The following is a 25,826-nucleotide window of genomic DNA, read 5'->3' on the forward strand; positions in this document are numbered from 1 at the left end:
TATAGATCTCAACTAAATATAGAAAAAGAACTCAGAGTGTCCATTTCTAATATTAACCCTTCCTTCGAAAAACTTTGCTCTTCAAGACAAGCACAAGGGAGTCACTAAAAATAATTGAACTTGTTTTTAATTTATATTGGTATTCTAATTATTAAATACATTGTGCAGTACTGATGAAGTCCTATTTGAAGTGTATTATATCAGTGTAAATGCGAATTTTATTTTTTATCTTATAATGCATTTTGTTTTGCTTTCCTTTCAGAGTAAAATAATCATTTTTTTAAATAATACATATTTCTTTCGATAGTACTGAAAGGGGGGCCCCCAGGGGGCGCGCCCCACAGGTTGAGAATCACTGCATTAGATGGCACTCAGCAATATTAATATATTGCAAAAATAACTTTTTACACCCACCATGGCAATTTCTGCACAACTGCAAACACAATCGGCAGAGTAATGATGAAGAGGTTACAATGTGCCACAAGGGCACCGCGGTACCTCGGTCAGACGAATTATGGCTTTGGCTTTTCATATGACATGTCAATCGAGCTTATATCACTGGAGGTAAGGCGACTTGATAAGGGTATGTTGTAGTGGCTATAACTGGAGGGAGTATGACATGGAGGAAAGAATACATTATTCTTTATACGTTATTCTTTCCTCCATGGGAGTATGACGTCAGCGGTCTCCCCCAACATCTTTCGTCGGAAGATCACGTGATTCGGTGAAAACACACACAATCCCCCGTTATTTTCTTACGGCATCCACAGGAATTTAAAACAATAAAAGAAAGAAATCGCATCAGCATCGATGAGATAGTTCCAGAATCAATGAAAGAGATAATTCCAGAATTAATGAAAGAGATAATTCTAGAATTAATGAAAGAGATAATTCTAGAATTAATGAAAGAGATAATTCTAGAATTAATGAAAGAGATAATAAAAAATTAATGAAAGGTCATTCCAGAATGAAGGAAAGAGATAATTCCAAAATTAATGAAAACGATAATTTCATCATTAATGAAAAATAATTCCAGACTGATGAAAAAAAGTGATAATTCCAAAATTAATGAAAGAAAAATTATAGAATTAATTAAAAAAAGAGATAATAATAAAATTAATGAAAGAGATAATAATAAAATTAATGAAAGAGGTAATAACAAAATTAATGAAAGAGGTAATAATAAAATTAATGAAAGAGGTAATAATAAAATTAATGAAAGAGGTAATAATAAAATTAATGAAAGAGATAATAATAAAATTAATGAAAGAGATAATAATAAAATTAATGAAAGATCATTCCAGAATGAAGGAAAGTGATAATTCCAAAATTAATGAGAGCTGAGAACGGTTTTCCCCCAACATCCCCGTCGGAAGATCACGTGACTCGGTGCAAACAAACACGATCCCCCATAGAGATCAATGTTAAAATTGCCGATTTTAGCATAGAAATTTACTAGGGTTTTCCGCCACATCAATAATTTTAAAAATTGAATTGAATTTTTGATTTTCGAAATATTGAGTTCGCTTAGAAATACGAAGCCCAGAAAATTAAATATAAAATAATGAACCATACCCACTTTTAAGGTGGATATCCATGCAATAACATTAATTTCAGCTTTTTATTTATACATTCTCAAGCCTCTGAAGCGCGAAAATGAGAATTAATGTCTCAGTATTGTCTTATATTATCCAATGGCATCAGTCCATATAGGGTGTAGTTTAGGATGTTTTGAAATTAATTATGGTCCCATATAAATTACACTGAAGAAATTCCGCATCTTTAATCAAGCATTTTTTTGAACCAAAAACAGACAGATCCATAACTTTAACGTAAAAAAAAAATTTTGGAAATATCTAGCTCCATAAAAAAAATTATAGAATTAATGGAAGTGATAATTCCAGAATTAATGAGATATAATTTCAGAATCAATGAGATATAATTTCAGAATCAATGAGATATAATTTCAGAATCAATGAGATATAATTTCAGAATCAATGAGATATAATTTCAGAATCAATGAGATATAATTTCAGAATCAATGAGATATAATTTCAGAATCAATGAAAGAAATAATTTCAGCATTAATGAAACTGATAATTCCAAAATTAATGAAAGAAAATATTCTAGAATTAATGTAAGAGATAATTCCAAAATTAATGAAAGAAAATATTCTAGAATTAATGTAAGAAAATATTCTAGAATTAATGTAAGAAAATATTCTAGAATTGATGTAAGAAAATATTCTAGAATTAATGTAAGAAAATATTCTAGAATTAATGTAAGAGATAATTACAAAATTAATGTAAGAGATAATTACAAAATTAATGTAAGAGATAATTACAAAATTAATGTAAGAGATAATTACAAAATTAATGTAAGAGATAATTACAAAATTAATGAAAGAAAATATTCTAGAATTAATGTAAGAGATAATTCCAAAATTAATGAAAGAAAATATTCTAGAATTAATGTAAGAGATAATTCCAAAATTAATGAAAGAAAATATTCTAGAATTAATGAAAGAAAATATTCTAGAATTAATGAAAGAAAATATTCTAGAATTAATGAAAGAAAATATTCTAGAATTAATGAAAGAAAATATTCTAGAATTAATGAAAGAGATAATTCAAGCATTAATGAAAGATAATAATAAAATTACTGACATGTAATTCCAGAATGAAGGAAAGTGATGATGCCAAAATTAACGATAGCGGTAATTTCAGCATTAATGAAGTGATTATTCCAAAATAATTGAAAGCGATAACTCCAATATTAATGGAAGATCATTTGAGAATAAATGAAAGATAATTCCAGAATTAAGGAAAGAGATAATTCCAAAATTAATGAAAGCGATAATTCCAGCATTAATGAAAGCGATAATTCTAGCATTAATGAAAGCGATAATTCCAGCATTAATGAAAGATAATTTCAGATTGATGAAAGTAATAATTCTAAAATTAAGGAAAGGAAAACTTCTAGAATCAATGAAAGAAATAATTTCAGCATTAACAAAAAAAATAATTTCAGCTATAATGAAATAAATAATTTCAGCATTAATGAAAGAAACAAATCCAGAATTGATGAAAGCAATTATTTCAGAAGTAATGAAAAAGAAGTAATAATTAATAAAGGAAGTAACGCCAGAATTAATGAAAGAAAATTCCAGAATTACTGAAGGAAAATTCCAGAATTAATGAAGGAAAATTCCAGAATTAATGAAGGGAAATCCAGAATTAACGAAGGAAAATTCAAGAATTGATGAAAGAAATTTTTCAGCATTAACGAAAGAAATGATTCCATCATTAATGAAAGAAATGATTCCATCATTAATGAAAGAAATAATTTAATCTTTTTCATCTTTGTATAGATGAGTTCCCAATCCTTTTTCTTAATCTTTAAAACGCAATATTTAGAGACTGAACTGTAAATTTCTATGGGCAAAAGAACTTTGTTTTCACCGAGTCACGTGGTTTCCTTGCATTAGATGTAGCCGCCGTCGCGGCGGCTGGATGCTCCCTCCAAATACAAATACAAATACAACGCCACAACAGGCAAAATGCCCAACGAGGTGGCTGAGAAAAAGATTCCCATAAAAATATGGATGTCATATATTTCAAAAATACAGCAACCCAATTAAAAATGCAATTAACACAAATTAAACAATATATACACATGATAAAATATTATACAACGCCCATAAAGAATACTTATGGTTGTCTTATTCTAAGTATGGATAAATTCTCGATTTACCCCCACATGTTTATTGTATTTCTTTTTAAACGTGTCAATTGTGTTACAATTTACTACCTCCGGGGGTAAGCTATTCCATTTATTAACAACTCTATTAGAGAAAAATTCCCTGCGACACCATAGTCTTGCATTGTCCCTCACCAATTGATACTGGTGTCCCCTTGTAAAAGCAGTCGATTGGCGGTGTATTAAAAGTTCATGGTCCATCCCATTGAAAATTTTGAACACGTCGATCATATCTCCTCGACACCTGCGTTCATCCAATGTAAACATATTCAAAAAATGAAGTTTCTCTTCATAACTCAAGCCCTGTGTGCCAATAAGGACACGCGTAGCTCTTCTCTGCACCCCTTCAACCAAGTCTATGTCCCTCTGTAGGTATGGTCTCCAAAACCTTACAGCATACTCCAGTCCAGGACGAACTAAGCCTCGGAAAAGCGGAAGAATGACTTTAGGAGAACGCGAAGAGACCTTTTTGAAAATGAGACCAAGCATTCTATTCGCTTTTTTGATCACCGCTGAACAATGTTCAGAAAACCTAAGCCACTCGTCAATGAGAATTCCCAAATCGGTGACCCTAGTTGCGTCCGGGATAATGACACCATTCAACTCGTAAGAGAACCGTGGGTTGCTCAAACCAAAATGAGCTACCATGCACTTATCAACGCTAAACGTCAGGCTCCATTCATTTGCCCATGCTGCAATCCTGTTTAAATTGGTCTAGAGCAACTCCCTATCACTTTGATTCCAGATTACCCCCATTAGCTTCACATCATCTGCAAATTTGCTAGTTATCCCATCGATACCCTGATCGAGTTTATCGATAAAAAGTGAAAAAAGTATGGGGCCAAGGACACTTCCTTGAGGAACTCCACTTGTGACGCCTGTTCAACTAGAGAATTCCATGTTCACTATAACTCGTTGCGACCTATCTCTTAACCACGATTCTATCCAATTCAGCAAGTTGCCCCCGATTCCAATCTGGTGTAAACGCTTGAAGAGTTTGCCATGTTGGACACGATCGAATGCTTTCTGGAAATCAAGGTAAACAACATCTACATTTTTGCCCTTACCCAAAGCCTTCGTCACGTGATCATAGAAGCAAAGGAGGTTAGTTACACATGACTTCCCCTTCTTGAACCCATGCTGATTATCCGACAATACATTATTCTCGTTTATCTACTTCACAAACTGCCTTTTGATGATAATTTCCAAAATTATCGAGAGGGAACTCGTCAAACTCACTGGACGATAATTGGACACAGCTTCACTACTACCCTTCTTGAATATCGGAACAACATTAGCAAGTTTCCAATCCCTTGGGACGATACCCTCAGCAACACTACTCCAGTATATCTGTGCAACTGGCCCCAACAATTTATTAGCACATTCCCTGAGGACCCTGGGATAGATATCATCTGGTCCTGGTGCTTTGTTTGCACATACATTTCTTAGAAGATTCAGGACCTCCACGCCTTCTACTTGAATATCGTTGAGGGCTTTTTTACTCCATGCAACACCTGTATATCGAATATCATTATCTCCATTAAAAATCAACGTGAAAAAGTCATTGAAAGCACTACACATGCCTACATTGCTCTCTAACCTAGAGCCTCCTATCAAGAGGGGGCCAACTGTCCCCTTACCTCCATTATTGACGTATCGAAAAAACGATTTTGGGTCAGAGCCAATGTTATCTGCCGACCTAGATTCAACTTAATTTTTACTATCCCTTATCGCTATCTTCAACACTCTTCTTTTATCAGTAAACAATGATAAGTCACCTCGTCCACTTTTATACTCTCTGAATGCTCTTTTCTTTTCAAGATAAAGGTTATGCACGCTATCCGTGAACCATAGAGAGTGCGATGTACAAACACGCTTTTTTCGAACAAAGGGCATGACGTCGTGCAAAACAGAGGACAACTTCGAACTAAATTCTTCCCATTGACTTACCACCCTTACTGATTCCAACCGGTCTTTGAAAACTTCCACTAACCTTCCTCTCAAAACATCAAAGTTAGTTCTTCGAAAACAAGGAACCAGTCTTTTGTTATCAACCTTACCCGAAGAAAAGTTACAGTGAAATCTGACTCTACGATGATCACTGGAACAAAACTCTTCCCCCACCGAAACATGTTCAACAAGATCCTCAGAAATAGTAAGAACTAAATCCATAATAGCAGTATCCCTAGTGGCTTCTGATCATGGCCCCCACAAGGGGTGGGCTGACAAGGCTCCAGCCCTGGGGCACGGGAGGATTTTAATAATTTTTTTGTTTTTTCACGCTATAAATTCATCATAAAGGGGGCCCCGTGAAAGTCTGGTCGGAGGGCCCGTAAAAGATCCCAGCCTGGGGGCCCTGCTTCAGGATGTGGGGGCCATGCTTCTGATACATGCTGATACAAAACATTTTCGAGCACCAACTTAAAAAAGTCTCTTTCATACTGATCTCTAGTTGAAAGGTTCTCCCAATCAATACCTGGGTAATTGAAATCCCCTAGTATGAGAACCCTCTTACGCTTACACATGTAAGAAATTTCATCATGAAATTTGGCGATGTAGTTTGAATCCCTATTCGGTGGATTGTAAGAAACCCCAACAATAAGTTTATGACGTCTTTTGTTCTCAAGTTCAACCCATATGGTTTCAATATCACTTCTCTGCACATTACACTCTCTAGCCTTCAAACAGGATTTCACGTATATCAACACTCCACCCCCTTTCCTATCAGATCTATTTCTCAAAAAAGTATCGTATCCTGAGATGTGTAAGAAAGATTCATCCCCATCGTTTGCCCAAGATTCTGTAATGGCTATAAGATCCAGGCCCTCCACAACTATCATAGTTTCTAAAAAGTCTTTCTTATTACCCAAGCTCCTGGCATTTATTAGCACACATTTTAATTTGCCCGGTGATTTAGTGATATAAGCTCGATGGACATAGGGTGACCATACATCCCGTATTTCCTAGGACGGTCCCGGTATTTTCTGTTTTTTTGGTCATCCCGACTTTTTTGGAAAAGTGTCCCGGTTTTTCCCGTATTTTACACAAAGCCTACTTGAATATTTACTCTTTACTGAAGTCAAAGATTGACATTATTTTTCACCTCATAAATTATTTTATGATAATTACAACTATGAAAGAGAATATTAATCTCCCACATTCGTCTTGGTGAACGTTTTTGTTCGTGGAATTCATTTTAATCCCCTTCAATTTGCAGTAATGGTTCATTTCCTGCCATTTTGATTTTTTCCGTAATTTCAACAATATTTGGCAACTTTGTTTGGTTTTGGCGTTATTTTTGGCGAAAATTAGCGATGTCCCGTATTTGGAATCTCAATGGCCCATATTTCTTCGAGAGAAATATGGTCAGCTCAAATGGACACACTATGCTTTTTGGTATATTTCTTTCAAACAGGCGATAATCCGCGGGCATAAAGCCCTGTATAATTAAAGAAGAAAAAGAACGAGTGTGGTTTTTTTCCTCGTGTCATCGAATGTACCCACTGCTTGTTCATCGTTTTTCATAAAATTCAAGATATTATTTGAATCTCGAAGGGTATGCAATCATTTCATTTTATAGAATTTTAAAGTACGTCTGGAATCCTTCTGTGCATACGAAAATTGTTTAAACATCGAACAGGTTCCCTTCGATGCAGGGCCGCCCTTACCAGATGCGGGGCCTGGTGCAAAAATAATCACAGGGGCCTGCGAGCGCCACAGAAATCTTTTGTCAGTCGAGCCTAAAGAGAAAAATTTGATGCTGTCAGTTCCCTCTTCTCCCCTTCAAAGAAAAAAAATCTTATTCAGAATTGAAAAATTTATGTAAAAATGTGTTGATACATGAGTAAGTAAAAAGCAGTAAAAGCAAAAAAATTAAATATATTTTATTTTAATAACAATAATTTACTAATTTGTATTCAATACGGCTCGCTACTGCTTATTTTCAAATGCTTTTCAACGAAACTCAATAGCTTAATTGTCTGAATTGACTCTCCTGATAAAAGAAAACCCCAAAAAAATACTATCAGTCATTGTTGGTTGCTGAAAATCCTGGCAGAGGCTCCATTTCTTGTGAAATATCACCCACTTCTGTTTGCTCTTTACCAGAAGGCTGAATTGTGTGCTGCAGAAATTTTTCAAACGCACCATGTTAGTGTGTGAAGATATTGTTTTTGCTTTTCTTTTTTTAGTCTTTTCACTACCAGATTCATATTTCCGAATTTTTCACTCTATCTTGATATTATTGCTACGAAGATAGCCCCAAGTTGAAAACTTGAATCTTACGATCATACTCACACAGAACAGAAACTTAAAATGACATTTACACAGAAACATAAAATCACACAGAAACTCTGCAAGTATGTTAGATTGAAATATTGCACTGTTTAAGTGTGCAAAATGCCATGCATTTGGAAAACACCTTGAAACTTTATTCTAGTACAGTGTTGCGTTTCGCGAAAGATGGCAATTGGATCATTTAAAAAAAATTGCCCTGATGTCAACACTGTATAGAGTAAATAGGCTAAGATTCCATAAGCAGAGAGAGGGTTGCGCCAAATATGGCGATTATTTTGTGTTGCCAACTAATTACTGTGGTACTGTCGCTCTTGCACCATTTTCATTTCTTATTGTCACTAGCATCCTAGGTCTCATTATATCGTGTTCGCCATCATTATTGTGTTGAAGCCCAATTCGTCATCATGCATCCTTTGCTTGGGAATATTTCAATTTTTTTTATAGATGAGCATTCTTTAGTCAGACGAAAAACACCTCAGTTTTTGGCAGAATTTGGCACTATAACCAAAAAAATATAGTTTCTCTGAACTGTGCCAATAGCATGGTTTCAAATAGCAATCGCACCGAGAAAGTTGGTTGGCGATGGATTTGCCAGAATAGGAACTCAAAGCCCAAATGTGATGGTCAAGTGTGAATCCTGTAGCCTATACTTTCTTTATTGGTTCCAGATTTCCTCCTCTTTATGTGCTAGGTTGCCAAAAAATAATGCTAAATTACTTTGTTTGCCATTTTCACGATGCTGTAGATGTTTGGCGAGCAAAAAAATCCAGGTTGCCAAGAAAGAAAAACATTGGCGGATTTGGAAATCGCCAAATTTGGCGCAACACCGCTTATGGAATCATAGCCAGTAAATAAACCTCCTCTACTTATAGGCGTGTAATTTTCCTCCTCTTAGTTTTCCCCCAGGAAGGAGCTTCAATATGAGAAACGTGTTGCTAATATTCGACCAATAACATGATGGTTAGTGTAGCCTAGTCAATTTAAAAAATATAGTCTATTTATTAATTTTTTATAACAAATCTGGGTGATGCATATTTTATTTGGATATGTTTTCATATTTTTGGTTGCTGAATATTCATTTTTATACCATGTAATTTTTTTAAGTTTCTGTATTGAAAAGAATGATTTATAATTGAAAAAACAAGCTTGGTATATCTTGAGTAAAAAGAAAAATGTTTGCAAATTTTTGCTGATTTTTTCCATTTTTTTTGCCACTGTCCCGGCAAAAATTCAACCCTGATTGTACACTGAAGAGCCAAAAAAACTGGTACACCTGCCTGATATCGTGTAGGGCCCCCGCGAGCACGCAGAAGTGCCGCAACACGACGTGGCATGGGCTCGACTAATGTCTGAAGTAGTGCTGGAGGTAATTGACCCCATGAATCCTGCAGGGCTGTCCATAAATCCGTAGGAGTAAGAGGGGGTGGAGATCTCTTCTGAACAGCACGTTGCAAGGCATCCCAGATATGTCCAATAATGTTCATGTCTGGGGATTTAGGTGGCCAGCGGAAGTGTCTAAGAGTGTTCCTGGAGCCACTTTGTAGCAATTCTGGACGTGTGGGGTGTCGCATTATCCTGCTGAAATTGTCCAAGTGTGTCGGAATGCACAATGGACATGAATGGGTGCAGGTGATCAGACAGGATGCTTACGTACCTGTCACCTGTCAGAGTCATATCTAGACATATCAGGGGTCTCATATCATGCCAACTGCACACACCCCATACCATCACAGAGCCTCCACCAGCTTGAACAGTCCCCTGTTGACATGTAGGGTCCATGGATTCATAAGGTTGTCTCCATACCCGTACACGTCCATCAGCTCGAAGCAATTGGAACCGAGACTCGTCAGACCAGGCAACGTGTTTCCAGTCCTCAACAGTCCAATGTCGGTGTTGTCGGGTCCAGGCGAGGCGTAAAGCTTTGTGTCGTGCAGTCATCAAGGGTACATGAGTGGGCCTTCGGCTCCGAAAGCCCATATAGATGATGTTTCGTTGAATGTTTCGCACGCTGACACTTGTTGATGGCCCAGCATTGAAATCTGCAGCAATTTGCGGAAGGGTTGCATGTCTGTCACATTTAATGATTCTCGTCAGTCGTCGTTGGTCCCGTTCTTGCACTATCTTTTTCCGGCCGCAGCGATGTCGTAGATTTAATTTTTTACCAGATTCCCGATATTCACGGTACAATCGTGAAATGGTCGTACGTGAAAATCCAAATTTCATCGCTACCTCGGAGATGCTATGTCCCATCTCTCGTGCACTGACTATAACACCACGTTCAAACTCGCTTAAATTTCGATAACCTGCCATTGTAGCAGCAGTAACCGATCTAACAACTATGCCAGACACTTGTTGTGTTATATAGGCGTTGCCGACCGCAGCGCCGTACTCTGATTGGTTCCATATCTCTTTATTTGCATACGCATGCATGTACCAGTTTTTTTTGGCTCTTCAGTTTATTACAGGGTTTAAGATACAGTCACATTTTTTGCAAAATACGAAAGAAAATCTTAGAATGTGAAAGAAGTGGTAGCCACTTTCGCAAAAATGCGTACAGGAGGTACGAAACGAGTAAACATCCTATCATTTTAGCATTTTGCTATAAAGCTTTTCTCCCCATTTTCGCTTTTTTGTGAAAGGAATTTTTTATCTAGCTTAAACCCTGTTGTATAATTAGAATCATTATTTCTTAAAAATCTGTGACGTCTTTGAAACTAACCCATGCTTTTCTATCAATGTATTTAATTTTTTCCTGAAATTTTTGGTCTTTCATTAACTGTCTTGTATCTGGGCCAACAAACACATCACCTTTAATTTTTCCCTCTGATAAATGTGGAAAAACATCAGATAGCAAAAGCAATTGCCATTTTTGCCCAAAACTTTCACGAATTGTTTCATAAACTTAATTTTATGTGCAATGGTGATCAGGGAATTATTTTGGATCCACTGAGTTCTGCCGAAGGACATTCTTTGATCCTGGATTTAAATTTTTCTTTTGGTGGCCATTCTTTCCCTATCCAGTGTTGGTTTTTAGCTCTACTAATCAACCAAAAAATCCAAAAAAATTCTTAGGGACACTTCTTTATCTGCTAATAAATGAAATATAGTCAGCAAAAAAGTTAAAAATTCTTGATGAAAAAAATTAATCCATATTCATCCATATTTAATGAGACATCAAATGTGTCACTTTGCTTGTTTCGGCACTTGACTTGATATATATAATTGACTTGTATGCTTGACATTTGCAACATGTTCCATATATTTTGGTATTTTGGACTATTTCTGGACTACTCTGGACTATTTTTTTATTTATGTTTCTCGTTCTTTTTTTCGTCAATTTGATAGGGACAACAGATTTTTAATTTCTGTGTTTTTCTAGAGCATGAGTTGCATTCTCAAAACAGTCTTTAGATGAAACATTACTGCAGCTTGATGGGATGGTCCAGGATAGTGATAGGAGCTATGGATATATTTAAATATTATTTAAGCACTATAAAATTTAATGCTCTTCTGAACAAAGATCAATTTGCTGAACTCTCTCTCATTCAAAACTGATGAACAGCTATAAAAAAAATCTGGAGTTTTGGTCAGGGAAAATGATGAAGCAGAGTTTGCTGGGAACCCTGAAGTGAATATGGTCATTTAATCAGATGAAGAAAATGTAGATTTGCTATAAAATTCCTCATATTCATAGGTGTTGAATTTTGCAAGTAATACAAGATTTGTATAATACAGTTGAAACAAAAATCATTATTTGAACATTTTTATAAATATTTATTCTTCATGAGCAAAGACATTTTAACTTTGATAAAAAAATTACAGGAAACAAGACGTGCAAGAGATAAACATACTCAAAGATGAATGACAAAAGGTAAAGAATGTAGTAATGTTTGAATATTTATAAAATTTCTGATATTTAGTTTTGTCATTTGGGTCTATGGAACCCAGGCTTGTAAACACCTGTGTGGGTGTATTTCTTAACTACAGATTCTATCTTTAGTTCGGGAGAGAATTTTTAACCAAGAATCATTTTTCCTCTAGTTATGAAATGGGTAACCTCACTTTTTAGCTTGATTCTTAGTAGACAATTTTTTCTTCCATTTGAGATGGGGCGTAAATTCTTTAATAGAAGCCATTTTTTTAGATTCGTATTTTAAAAAAAAATGAAAAAAGTATTTAAGCAGATAAATTTTTATTGCCGAAATAAGGAATTTATTTTTAAATTATCGAAGATATTTGAAGGTTGTGTAGGAGAGTTGAAAACAGTGTTGGAGTTTATATACATCACATATATGTGTTGATAATACTGTTAAAATATCGGATCACCCAGAGAAGTTTGATAAATTTTGCTACATTTTTACTAGTAATTATGCATAGTTCCCAAATTTTCAATTCATAAACATCATGAGTAATTTACTAACTTTTTTATATTATGGGAACTTGTACATTTGACAATTTTTCTTAGTTTAAAAAGTTGAGAAAAATTGAATTTCTCTCCCACCAAATGTAAGGACGCTCTAATCAGCCAAAATATAATTGTACATAACTACCTCGGAGCAGAATGTCTTGATTTATTCTGCAACGAGCTCTTGGCTGACTGGAAATATTCTGTGGTAATAATTCCCATAATAGTGTTTTATACACTTTTCTTAAAATTCTTTCATATTTTTTTGTAGTAGCACTGATTGTAATGCAACGTACATTGCAGATTTTGGCATATTCTGCTTTGGGGCATAAATATAATAATCATTAACCTGCTGCTGTTTGTTTTTCCTCGCCACACTTCGTTGTATGTTAAAAAAAACCAACATTACATGGAAACAGTGCCAATTTTTTATATTACCAGGGGTCTGTCCAGCCGGAATTTGGGTCCGGAAAACGGACCCTTCACAAAATTCCGGGGCTAAAAAACGGACCCTTCACAAAATTCTGGGGCTAAAAAACGGACCCTTCACAAAATTCCGGGGCTAAAAAAAAGGATGTTTCACAAAATTTGGAGGATAATAAACGGATCCATCACAAAATTCCAGAAAACGAACCCTTCATGAAAATTACGTCGTAAAAAACGAACTTTTGCGACTGCTGTGCGACAAAATTCTTATCAGTTATGACCCTAGTTGTAATAGAAAGCCATTGATCTTTTTTTTTAAGCATGTATTGTTGGCCCAACACCACCACCCCCTCCCCCATAGATGAGTAATCTTATCTATAGAAGTTGTTGGTTGGATACCGGAAAACATGACCTTGAAAAGGCGATCGGAGAAAGAGCGTGACCTTGAGAGGGCTTTCCTTGTTTCTAGTCTTCTGGTTAGGACATCCCGCTGGTTGACCACGGATTGACCGCGTCCGATATTTTATCGCGCAACCTATGCCATTATACAAACGCTTTAGCCCCGCACTTCTCCTCAAATGGTCTTTGAATCACAACAACAATCATCAACAATTGTAGAATTGGATTTTTTGTGCACGTTTTTTTTCCTGTATTGCGCTTTCATTTTTGAAAATTTAATATGAAGCGTGGTCGACCACCAACAGGTGGAAATTCAAGGAATAGTGATTACTACATTAAAAAAATACGGCCAACTGACGTTAGGGGATGCAGCTCCATAACATCGTTTTTTAAACGAGGATCTGAAAACGTCACCAAAAAGACGTCAGATACAGATAATTCCAATTGTGCTAACCCGGAAAAAATTACTGAAACATTGCTTCCTTCATCGGTTTCGAACCACGCTGTCGAAACCTTGGAAACGGCGCGATACATTACCGATTTATCGGAGGCGCCTAAAGACATTACCGATTTATCAGAAGCGCTGAAAGACATTTCGGATTCGTCGGAAGACAATTCCGTTTCTTCGAAAGACATTACCGATTCGTCGAAAGCGGTGGAAGACATTGCTGATTTATCGGAAGCGCTGAAAGATGCTACGAATTCGTCGGTAGAGCCGGATTTTAAGAAAATTTCATCTACAGAAGCTAGAAAAATGGGTCTAAAAGTACCGAATTTGTTGAACATCGCACGTTTTGAGAAGCTTCACAGTTGGCTATGTTACAGCATTTCTGCATCTGGCTTTCTTTGCAAAATATGTTCTACATTTTTTGATAAGGGACCCTGGATTGACCAAGGGGGTGCAATTTGATGATCACCCAACACGATGTGTCAACAAGCATATATATAGCCAGAAACACAAACAAGCTGTGAGTGCATCAAAAACTAGGAAAATGATAATAAAAATGAAATAAAATAGGAAAATGAGGTTGCTGTTTAATTAGTATTACTTTCACTGCTATTTTGAACGTTTTCACAAAAATAAGGTACATTTTCACAAAAATAAGGTACATTTTCACAAAAATAAGGTACATTTTCACAAAAACAGGACCCTGTGCAAAAAGTCTGGACAGACCCCTGATTACTGTATTTGCTGACCACAATTATTTTTATTTGACCATGAAGCAGCTATGCGATACATGTACTGTACTACATGTATTTGGCTACGAAAACTAATTCAAGTAAATGTGAAGAATACTATAAAAATTATTGTTAGTCTTGTAATGTTAGCTTTACTTACCTACATAATGTAAAGACAACTATGGCTCTCTCTCATTTATTGCATTTACCATCTTTGACGATTATGCATAATGACCTATAAATGTGATAGATTCACAGTATATGCGAGCAAAATTTATCAAACTTACTGAAATGAGCGGTTATTATTCATAATATTCTTTATCATTTTCACCATAACATATATAGCATAGTCCCTGTGGCAGGGCATCCCGGTAAACATGGGAAGAATCTGAATTTGATTAATCAAATCAGATAATTAAGTATGTATGTTTTGGTTTTTTACTGCAACACGCCTCTAAAATTACTATGTATTTATCATTTCTTCTCAACCATATTCACATTTCTTTGAATGAACTTTTTCACACTAGCATCGTTCTTAATTCCTTTTCTTCTCCCCGAACTCGTCAACAACATGTTAATTTTTAGCTGGGTGCTGATTATTCAGTGTTAAAATTCCCCAAAAGGGAAATTTTTCTGCCTGTCCATATTATATATATCGTCATGTGACCTTAAGAATTACATTTAACAATCACATCTATATCAACTAGGGTTTGTCAAGCCCTGTTGTATATTGGTCATATTTAGAATTTCATATATATATGAATTAAAATTTTATTATAAAATGTGTGATGTATTCTCAAACACTAGTCAAGGCAAAGTTTTACATAAACTCAGATGGTTATATAGGCCTATATATGATGTTCATAACTAAAGTTTGCATGTTCTGGCTGTATGCAACTTTCGTAGCTTTCATGGTAAAGCTATGAAACTTTAGAAACGCCTTGATGGAGAGTTTTTTTTAGCTGAAAGTCCTCTGCATAGCTTTAGATAGAGAATCATTGTGTGCTCGTAAAATGGTTTAACCAGGAAAGCAAGTTCTTATGAACTCGCCATTCTACTTTTTAGCAAAGAAATAGTTTTTGCTGGTGATGTTTAGATACCCTGTGCCATGAAGCCTGAGTTTGGTAATATTGTTTGGAACAAAAATTGCGTGCATGTTATTAATTTGCATAGAAATCACCCTCTAGTGGTGGATGTGGGAAGTGGAACCAATTTTTTATTTTTTTTTTATTTTTTTGCTCCTCTCAATTTCTCTCCCTTGCTCTCAACTTTAAAAGTTTGTTTGAAAAATTGTTATACATTCATTTCCTTAAATAGCTAAAAGTCACTTGGGAAATGGCAACACACAATACCATACATACTGGAACCATGAAACACTGAAACCAAAACAATATTCAATATATTTAAAATCATATGTTTTACTTTAAAAGTATGTTTATTTTAACTGAGTTTTCTTGCTTTCTCAGTAACAAACCTACTATTAGCTGGGCTGACCAAGTTGAAGCTGGAGAATGTAAGTATTACTTTCCAAAGTATAATCTGTGGATTAAACATTAAAAAAAATCTCAATGTCTTCCTGCTGATGAAATGCTGTTGCATATATTATCTTCAGCTTTTTGCTTCTTTTTTTTTAAAAAAAAGCTTGGAATAAAGGTAAATATTTCAATCAATTTAAAAAAAAAATGTCAAAGATATGTAGATGCCTGGAAAAAAAAATCTTTATTCCTTAACCCAGGGCCCCAAAGCAGAATATGCCAAAATCTGCGACGTGCATCGCAGAACAATTGGCGCTAGAGCAGAACAATTTGGAAGAATTTTAAGAAAAAGTGCAAAAAACAAACACTATTACATGTATGGGGGTTTTTACATTATAGGGAACATTTCCAGTCAGCTGAGGGCTTGTCGCAGAACAGTGCTAAACATTCTGCTTTGGGGACCCAGGGGCGCTCAAACTTTTTTCCCTGCAGTGCCCCTTTCCCTATTTAATGCTTATCCACGGTTCCCTAGAGCTGTTTAACAAAAAATCTCTTCTAAAAACCTTTGTCAGGATTGCCGCCTATGGTGTCCTGACAAAATAAGATTTGATGATAATAGATTTAGATGAATTTAATATTATTTTATTAACACTTATATTTCTATACTGCATACTTTCTCAATCGAACGATGAATGGTTTTGATGGGTGTGTATTTCTTCTCTCCTGAAAAGCCTGGGGTGAATGAAATTTTTTTTTCAATTTAAGTCAAGATTTTGCTGACTGGCAGTATTTTTTGTCTCTTTATAAATACATTGTGCAGCAAGGCACAGAATTGATAATAAACAAAAAAATCAATGATAAATTTATCTGGTTTCTTGAAAATTTTTACATGGATGTTTCAATATAGTATTTCTAGCTTAAATTGTAAAATATATCTTATTTTTGGAGCAGCTGATTTCCAACCTGCAGCAGAAGTCCTTGTGAATAATATCAAAATAGTTACTGAGATAAAAGAGCAGCAAGATACGGGTAAAAAATTGAAGGTAAACCAGCATTTGAATTTTCCTATATTCTAAAAAACTTGCTGGCTTGAGATGTCAAATTTAGCAAGGTTTCATATGCTTTCACTCTTAACAATTCTTGAAGTTTATTTTATGTATGTACCTATATATAGTTTAATAATTCTATTCGATCATTTTAAAATTCTTCAAAATTTTGGAATCTAATTTTCTTATGTTTTTCTTTTATAGCCTTTTTCTTAGTTATGTTTCTGCCTAATTATTTAAGTGCATGAAGTTTTTTCTCTAAAAATATTAGTGCAAACAAAATTACAAATGCTGCTACTGAACTCTCGCTGTATTTTTTCAATCTCATTAACCGCTTAACTACCATCATTTCATAAATGGAACATAGTTTTTATTTGCAAAAATGTCAAACAAAAAGTTATTCAAACATTTCCGGTTTTTTATGGTATACAAAAGATAATTCGCAAAGTATTTTTTGAAGCAAGTTCAGAAACTTCAAGTTGATATAAATTTGACAGAATTTTTAAATTTGACATTTTTCCTGCATTTTGATTGAAATTTTCAAAATTTTCAATTTTGGAGTAAATTGAAAATTTTGTGTATCTTTACCACTGAATAAATCAACTAAAAGTTAATCAATTAGTTTCTTTGTACTGTTATGCATGAACATACAACATGCATTCAAAAGTGTGATTCTATGCAAAGTAACTCTTCCATAAGTTTAAGGAAAATAACATCTTTTCCTGACATGAATGTATCTAAATCTACAGTTTATCATGTTCTTCAGTGTTGTAACTACATCTGCCATCGCACAAAATGCTTACTCATCCAAAACTTGGTGAGAATCATAAACAGGAAAGACTTCATTGGGCAAAATATCATATTTCATGGACTTTTCAAAGTGGCATAATGTCATTTAGATTGATGGAAAAAAATTTAATTTGGACGGTCCAGATGGCTGGAAATATTATTGACATGATATCAAAAAAGAACTTAAGCATAAATAAGGAGGCAGAGGTGTAACGGTCTGGGGTGGGTTTAATGCTAAGGGGAAAATTACAGTTAACTGTTGCGTCTGAATGCTCAGATATATCAGGAACTGTTGAATCATTATCTAATTCCATTTTTGAATCTCAAAATGGCTTCACAACTCAATTTCAACAGGACAGAGCACCTTCTCACAATGCAAATTTAACCTGGGAATGGTTCCTCGCGAATAGGATTCCAATGATGGACAAGCCCACATGTTCTCCGGATCTCAATCTGATGGAAAACATGTAGGCTACAGTGGCACGCAAAGTGTATGAGCATGGCAAGCAATACAAGTGTTTCACAACTCGATGGGACCAGGGTTCGAGCCCCACTGTCGCCACAGTGGTGGTCGGCTAAAGTTGGTTTTCTGTGGTTCCTAACTTTGAAGTGCAAATGTGAGCCGATCTTTCTGTTAAAAAGTATTGCCACAAAGCAACAGGCCTACAAACAGTACAAATATTCACTATGGCAGCACTGAAAAATCAGATACAACACTAAATACACACACTTACACTTCTGGTACAACTCCCTAGGTAGTAAATTGTCCCCATGGCGATAGATTTGAGTTGTGCTCGGTTTGGGGATGTGTTTCACACTTGAAAGTGTGGCAAGAGATTCTTCTGGAGCATTGCCGAAAACTTGATGAATCGATGCCTAGACGAATGCTTGACATTATGAAGAATAATGAAAAATTTATTGGATATTGAAAATATAATTGAACATGAGTTTGAGTAGCTTTATCATTTTGGAACAGGTTTTGATTCTACTATTCAATCTAATTTTTTTTCTGTCATAAGAAATGTAGATATATGCTAAATTATTGTTTTTTGATCCTGTGCAGTCAGATTTCTAGTAAAAAAAAAATTTTCACTTTGAAAAAATAGTTATTTATAGAATATTGTGTGTGGCTTTATCATTTTAGACATACCTTATTTACAATTTAATGACAGTGTGCTGTGCATTATAAACTGAAGAGCCAAAAAAACTGGTACAGGCATGCATATGCAAATAAAGAGATATGGAACCAATCAGAGTACGGCGCTGCGGTCGGCAACACCTATATAACACAACAAGTGTCTGGCATAGTTGTTAGATCGGTTACTTTATGCCTCATCTGGGCCTGACAACACCGACATTTGACTGTGAGGACTGGAAACATGTTGCCTGGTCTGACGAGTCTCAGTTCCGATTGCTTCGAGCTGATGGACGTGTACGGGTATGGAGACAACCTCATAAATCCATGGATCCTACATGTCAACAGGGGACTGTTCAAGCTGGTGGAGGCTCTGTGATGGTATGGGGCGTGTGCAGTTGGAGTGATATGGGACGCCTGATATGTCTAGATCATAGCTGCCAAGTCTCCTGAATTTTCCGGGAATTTCCCGAATTTTAGCTTCATCCCTCGATCTCCCGAAAAGTTCTTAAACCTCCCGAATTTTTACGAAAATCACAAAAAATCCCTAATTGTCCCTAAAAATTCTCTATTTCATTTAAAAAATCCCCGCTTATGAAAACAATCCCTAAGGAATTTCTTGTGGGGCATGAAGCCTTTTTTTTTTTTTCTCCTTTCGAAATGACGTCAAATGTCGTAAATGGGGAAATTCCCTTTTTAAGGAAGTTTTACAACCCCTCTGATGGTAACAAGAAAGTTGTTTGTCTTATCGTGAAGGGAAATAGCTCTTTTAGCAGCCAATAGTCCTGGGTAATAATTGAAAATTATAGTGACGCGCACATGGTCAAAATTTCTTTTGTTGAAGTTACGTACGTGCGATATAACAAAACATGAATACTGATAAGCAAAATATATTTAATCAATTTTAAAGATACTTATTCCGATGAATTTCCTTTTATCAAACGTTCCAGAAAAGGGCCGACTTTTCCTTTTTGTACATGTTGTGTTATGGACATAAACATCGGTCATGGAAAGACTGCCATCATCACTCATGTGAAATTTAAAAAAAACCCATCAAGGAGTGTGACAAAAAGTCAGTGTTCTTCAAAAATTGACGCTTTTTTCCCTTCATCTTCCGATGATTTTCGGGTCGTTCGTACAGAATGTTTGTTCACAGCGTTTGTGATTGAACACAATATTTATTTTTTTAGATCACCATTTTGAAGTTTTGGCGTCCAATTTCACTTGTTTTTTGCATAGGGATTTTATTCCCAAGGGTTTAACTTCTATGTGTGTAAAATTCCTATTCTATTTGGAAAAATCATATTTATTAGGGAGTGGTTTTAGCATGAAATACGGGTTCGCGTGAAAATCTCCCGAATTTTCATTTTCAAAAGTTGGCAGCTATGGTCTAGATACGACTCTGACAGGTACCTAAGCATCCTGTCTGATTACCTCCACCCATTCATGTCCATTGTGCATTCCGACGGACTTGGACAATTTCAGCAGGACAATGCGACACCCCACATGTCCAGAATTGCTACAAAGTGGCTCCAGGAACACTCTTCTGACTTTAGACACTTTCGCTGGCCACCTAAATCCCCAGACATGAACATTATTGAACATATCTGGGATGCCTTGCAACGTGCTGTTCAGAAGAGATCTCCACCCCCTCTTACTCCTGCGGATTTATGGACAGCCCTGCAGGATTCATGGCGTCAATTACCTCCAGCACTACTTCAGACATTAGTCGAGTCCATGCTACGTCGTGTTGCGACACTTCTGCGTGCTCGCAGGGGCCCCTACACGATATTAGGCAGGTGTACAAGTTTTTTTGGCTCTTCAGTGTATTTCTTTATGTATTACTATATAATATTTTTAAACAAATATAAATCAGTAACTTTGATGAATAAATAAAAAATAGGCCTATGGGCCTCTGCCATAGAAATTATATACCAGAAAAGACTGCGAGTCAAAAAGGTTGAGAACTGCTGCCATAGAGCAGTGGTTCTCAACCTATGATTTGCAACGATGGTGTAGGTGGTCCACAAGCAAACTTGATAAAAATTAATTCTAATAAAACTTAATTCTAAGCCAGGATTATATACTATAAAAGTTTTATAAAAGAACTTTTCTAAATCTTTCATAGTGTAATGCCGGTCTAACTGAATGAAAAATTATTCAACTTTTGTAGTTACGTTAGTTTTTTCATATGGGTACAATTAAAAATTATACCTTCATACAACTGTTCAACATACATCATGTAAAATTGCGGTCCTTCGAGACAGGGTAAATACTGGGTAACATTAAATTTAGTCAAAATATACAATTTTTTTAATGCCTCAAATGTGATTTTCCAATTACTACTGAAATTGCTGTTGGGTGGGGAAAATGATAGACTGCTATAAATCATAGAAAAAAAAATTTCCGGGAAAAATATTCAAATGATCAGATGACCATGTTTCATTGAGAAAAATACATTAAACTAGGATCTTAAAGCGTAAAATACGGAACATTGCCAATTGTCATCAAAATTAGCGAAAAATAAAAATTGCAAAAATAACATTTGAACGTGAAGAATATGAGAGATGAACATTTATTGTCATAATTATCATAGTATAATTTGTATATTATGAAAACAATGTGTATTCACGTGACTAGTAAATATTACAAATTAAATGGGTTTATATTGTATAAAAAAAATTGGAGCAACCCCAAAATTAAAGGAGTGTCCCTTAATATGGGACAAGTTGTCTGTCAAATTGTTTCAAATATTCTATTAGTCTTTGGGTTCAGAAAGGTTGAGAAATGCTGCCATAGAGGATTACGAAAGTGCTGCGTTACATGATAAATTAAGGCCTCAGCTTTAACATGCTTATGGCAGAGTGCATGTGGGGAAAACTCCATAAAGCAATGCATGATGTTGGGAACATTGGTTTTATTAAGTAGAACAAAATATTTCTTGTTCATGAAAGCACTAGATCTCTCCCCCCCCCCCCCCCCGAAAGTGTGAAATTTCAAAATTTATTTTAAACAAATTTCATTTCAGCAATTTTTCCATAAATTTAGTTTTTTAAAATCACTTATTTTTGAGGGAGGAATATTTTTTTTTAAAATTCCCATGGACATAGGCAAGTTCAGAAAACATGCAGAAAATTTTTTTGTTTTCGTCAATATGTTTAGGTTAATATCTCTAAACTGAAAGAGATGAAAAGGAAAAACAATGAAAATCAATGCAGATCTGGATTTGGCCGTTAAAAGGTTAGGTCAATAAGTAAATGAAATTAGTCACTGAATCAGGCAACAAATGGGATAGAGTTCAATGATTTTCTGCCCTAGTTTTTTAATTTATTGTTAAATCAAGGTTTAACTAAATTTGAAAATTATTATGCATGTGTATAATTTTATCTTAGTTGATTAATTTTTTTAACATACTTTTGTTTGTGTCAAATGTTTTTTTTATGGTGGTCTTAATATATGCTTTATCACTTAAATAGTTTTCACTTATTTCTCATTTTCAGATAGTACGCCATTTCAAAATTGAACGAAAGCTCGTTTCCAAGTCAATTGCAGCAAGAAAAGTAAGAAAATTTTCAAAAATTATGTTAGAGTATTAACTTTGTAATATTGAATATATTTTATATCCAAGTTTTGAATGCCCTTACCATCTCTATTCGATGAATGTGCTGGATGAAAATTGTACCACAATATCCTGCCTATAATCTATGGTTTATACATTAAAGGCTTGATTACATTAGGAGAGTTTACTGGCTACTCGCTTGTGGTTTTGCTTGCTTCTATACTGAAATTGCTCTGTGTAGTAATAATATTTAGCAAATCTGCCGCTCACTCTGCTAGTGTGAAGTTGAAGGGTGGCTACTTTTCTCATTACTTGCCAGCGTTTTTTTTAATCTCGGATGTAATATAGGTGTGGCTTTTTTTTTCTTGCTTTGGCTTGCAACAAAAGAGAAAGATGACAAGAAAAAAAGAGAAAAAAATGTTTGCTCATCTAGTGATTGATTTTACCAGTCATCTGTAATTGTTGAAACTTGCTGGGCTAGTTGTAAAAACTGGTTTCCACACCAGCTAATTTACTCATCAGAGAATAGTAAGCTTGCCCAATATAATTGAATCTTAAGAAACATCAAAGTTGCTTAGTGTAGTATATTACAACCATGGGCGGAGATACGGGGTGGGGGGGGCCCAGCCTCAAAGGTGAAGTCTACTGATCTAATGCATATATGTATAGATGAATCAACACCATCATCATTCCCCCCAGCAATAATGGCCGTGCCCCCCCAGACTTCCAAGTCTATCTCCGCCTATGATTACAACATACTTTAATTAAATTTGTTAATTATATTAGTCAATGTGTTTGACAATCTTTTGCCATGTTTATGTCTAAACTTCATTAGCAAATGTCATGCCACCCTTAATGTCAAGGGTCCCAACAATTTCGCAAGTTACCTCAAAGAACCACTTTAATGCATTGGCTCATGCCTTGATGAATTTGCACAGCAACTTCTTTTAATTCTTCAACTTGTAGGGGACCTCAGTGCATTGCTCTGTTGACTGGACAATACTTTTAAGAAGACCCTACTTTCTCAGGCTGGATGGAATTTTTTTGTTGATAGTATTTGGCCTATAGATTAGAGGCGGTGTACCCCCTTGCTATAACAGTGTTGGTATAACTATGTATTTTTTCTTCATAGCTTTCCTCTTTCAAAAACTAACCTGTATTTGAATTTAAATTGATTCTTGTTCCCACTCACAGCATTGGGTTTACACTTGTGGCCTCTGGTGGCAAACCGGTCAACTACACCAGTCTTGTCACTCCAAATGGAAGTCATAAAATGTAGAAGTGATGTTTGAATGAATTCATATAGAAATGAGTATAATTTTTTTTTTCAGGCATGGAAAAAGTATGGATTGGCCTCAAATGATCCACCTGGTCCAAATCCTTCGAATACAATAGTTGCTGAAGAAATATTTGTGCAATTCATTAGCAACAAAGAAGTAATAACTTGTATTTTTTGACATCACAAAAAAAAAAACTAAAATTGTTAATCTAAAACTAAAATTGAAGCTGTCCATTGAAACATTCGCCTCTTATCAATTTCAGGGTTCCTACAATCTGGAAAATTGGGGAAAAAATTTGGGATCAAAGAAATTTCTAAACACTGGAATATTTCTTTAAAGAGATTATAAAAAAACTGCTTAAAAATAAATAGGATTGTTTCCTTTTTTAGTTAAATTCAATAGTTTCATACTTACAGTATCGTGTCTCTTTCTACTGAGTGTTATCCCTCACTTTCTTTTTCTCTTTATTCTTACTTCTATATTTTTATAGCTATTTTCTCATCTCCACTCTTGTTTACTTTCATAAAATTTGGACACCAGATTTTTAAATGTTGGAACCAGTTGGGGGAAAAAGAGGTTTATTGGGATCACTGAATACATTCAATATATTAATATCAAGTTTTTTTAAAAAAAATTTACATTTTGAGCATACTTTACCAGAAATTTGATAATAAACAAATATTCACACTATTTCACTATACTTTTTTTTACCTCGCAAGGTCAAAATAATTTTCCAAAGTAGCCTTTTTAACTATTAAACTGCCATTAAATATAGAGCTGATCCATGTTTTCTGGAATTCATGAAATCTCTTTTGCATATTATTCTCTCCGTTAATGTTTGATTTTGCATTTGTTTCACAGGGTTCATAGTACAGTAAAACCTCTAACGGCTACCTCCGAACAACGGGCATATCTTGGTGGAACTGAACACATCCCTTAGACTTAAGATTACAAGAAACCTCAGAACAACGATTTCCAAATAACGACCACTTCGGACATGGAGTCGGAGAGAAAAATTGGTATATTGAAGGCAGTGGAGAGGAAAAAATCTTGAGATAATATCGGGGGAAACCTGTTGTCTGCTGTCAGCACTCTTAATGACTAGAGCAATAGTTCTCAACCGTTGTTCCGAGGAGCCCTTGCGGCTCTGTGTGTACTTACCAGGGGCTCTGCAGCCACTTGAGAAAAACAAAATAAATCACTAAATTTGATAAATAAATAAAAAAAAAGTCTACAGGGTACTGCCTTGAAAAGTATTCACAAAAACGGCTCTTCAACCCAAACAGGGCTCTGCCATAGAAACTGTGGACTGAATAGGGCTCTGAGTCAAAAAAGGTTGAGAACCGCTGGACTAGAGGGATATGCAAGTTCATAGCACTCCCTAGTCCAAGGGATGGTTTTGTTCGAAAGAAATGGTGCTCGCAAATAGGAATGGAAATGTAAAGAGTATTAATTTTTTGAGAGGGATGTCAATCTTTTTCTTTTAACAAGAATGTGTGTCAGCGCCTATGTCTTCAGCTGTTTGATTGGACTCGGGAATGCCAGCCTGGGATGGTGTAGTTCATAGTTTCCTAAACTTTTTGTTTCATCATGTCCCTTCTTCAACATTTTTTTGGTCTCATCTCCAAACTCATAAGATACTATACTAAACCCATGGCTTCTACTGCATCTTTGGATCATTCCATTGCCCACTTTGGGAAACACTGGTCTTGTGGGCGCGGTAGCCCAGGTCGATAAGATACTCGCCTAAAGTACCAAAGGATGTTTAGAGGTATCGTGAGTTCGATACCCGGTTCATCCTTGTCAGAAAACTTTCCTGACACAGGGGTACAACAAAAATGGCGACATGACCTCAGAAAAAATTTCTACTGCAGGGAGTCCCCTATCGAGGGGTTAGCGCACCAACCTCTCGATGAGTATAAAAAAACAAGTCTGCCGCTTGGAATCAGCAATAAATTGTAGGTCCCGGTCAAATTAGCTCACGTGTGCAGAAAATGACAGTGGTGTGACAAAAAGGGTCGAAGGATAGAACACACGTCTTGTTCGAACACATATCAATTTTTCTCTCTGCTTGTGTT

At 35.3% G+C, this 25,826-nt stretch overlaps 1 protein-coding gene across 1 annotated transcript in view; it reads left to right on the forward strand.

Annotated features, from left to right (window-relative positions):
* Positions 1 to 7,208: 7,208 nt before the first annotated feature.
* The window catches only part of LOC149065623 (eukaryotic translation initiation factor 3 subunit G-like), a 37,752-nt gene continuing 19,134 nt past the window's right edge, over positions 7,209 to 25,826 (forward strand). The window contains exons 1-6 of the mRNA XM_089253777.1: positions 7,209 to 7,315; positions 11,878 to 11,926; positions 15,931 to 15,977; positions 16,891 to 16,982; positions 22,410 to 22,469; positions 23,800 to 23,904. Of these exons, the coding sequence (XP_089109903.1) occupies positions 11,913 to 11,926; positions 15,931 to 15,977; positions 16,891 to 16,982; positions 22,410 to 22,469; positions 23,800 to 23,904 (318 nt within the window). The 5' untranslated portion in view covers positions 7,209 to 7,315; positions 11,878 to 11,912. The remainder of the gene's footprint in view (positions 7,316 to 11,877; positions 11,927 to 15,930; positions 15,978 to 16,890; positions 16,983 to 22,409; positions 22,470 to 23,799; positions 23,905 to 25,826) is intronic.

The sequence above is a fragment of the Pholcus phalangioides genome, unplaced genomic scaffold (genome assembly GCF_987345545.1).
Source record: "Pholcus phalangioides strain wild (caught in Gottingen) unplaced genomic scaffold, Ppha-v1.0 ptg000039l_1, whole genome shotgun sequence".
Lineage (NCBI taxonomy): Eukaryota > Metazoa > Arthropoda > Arachnida > Araneae > Pholcidae > Pholcus > Pholcus phalangioides.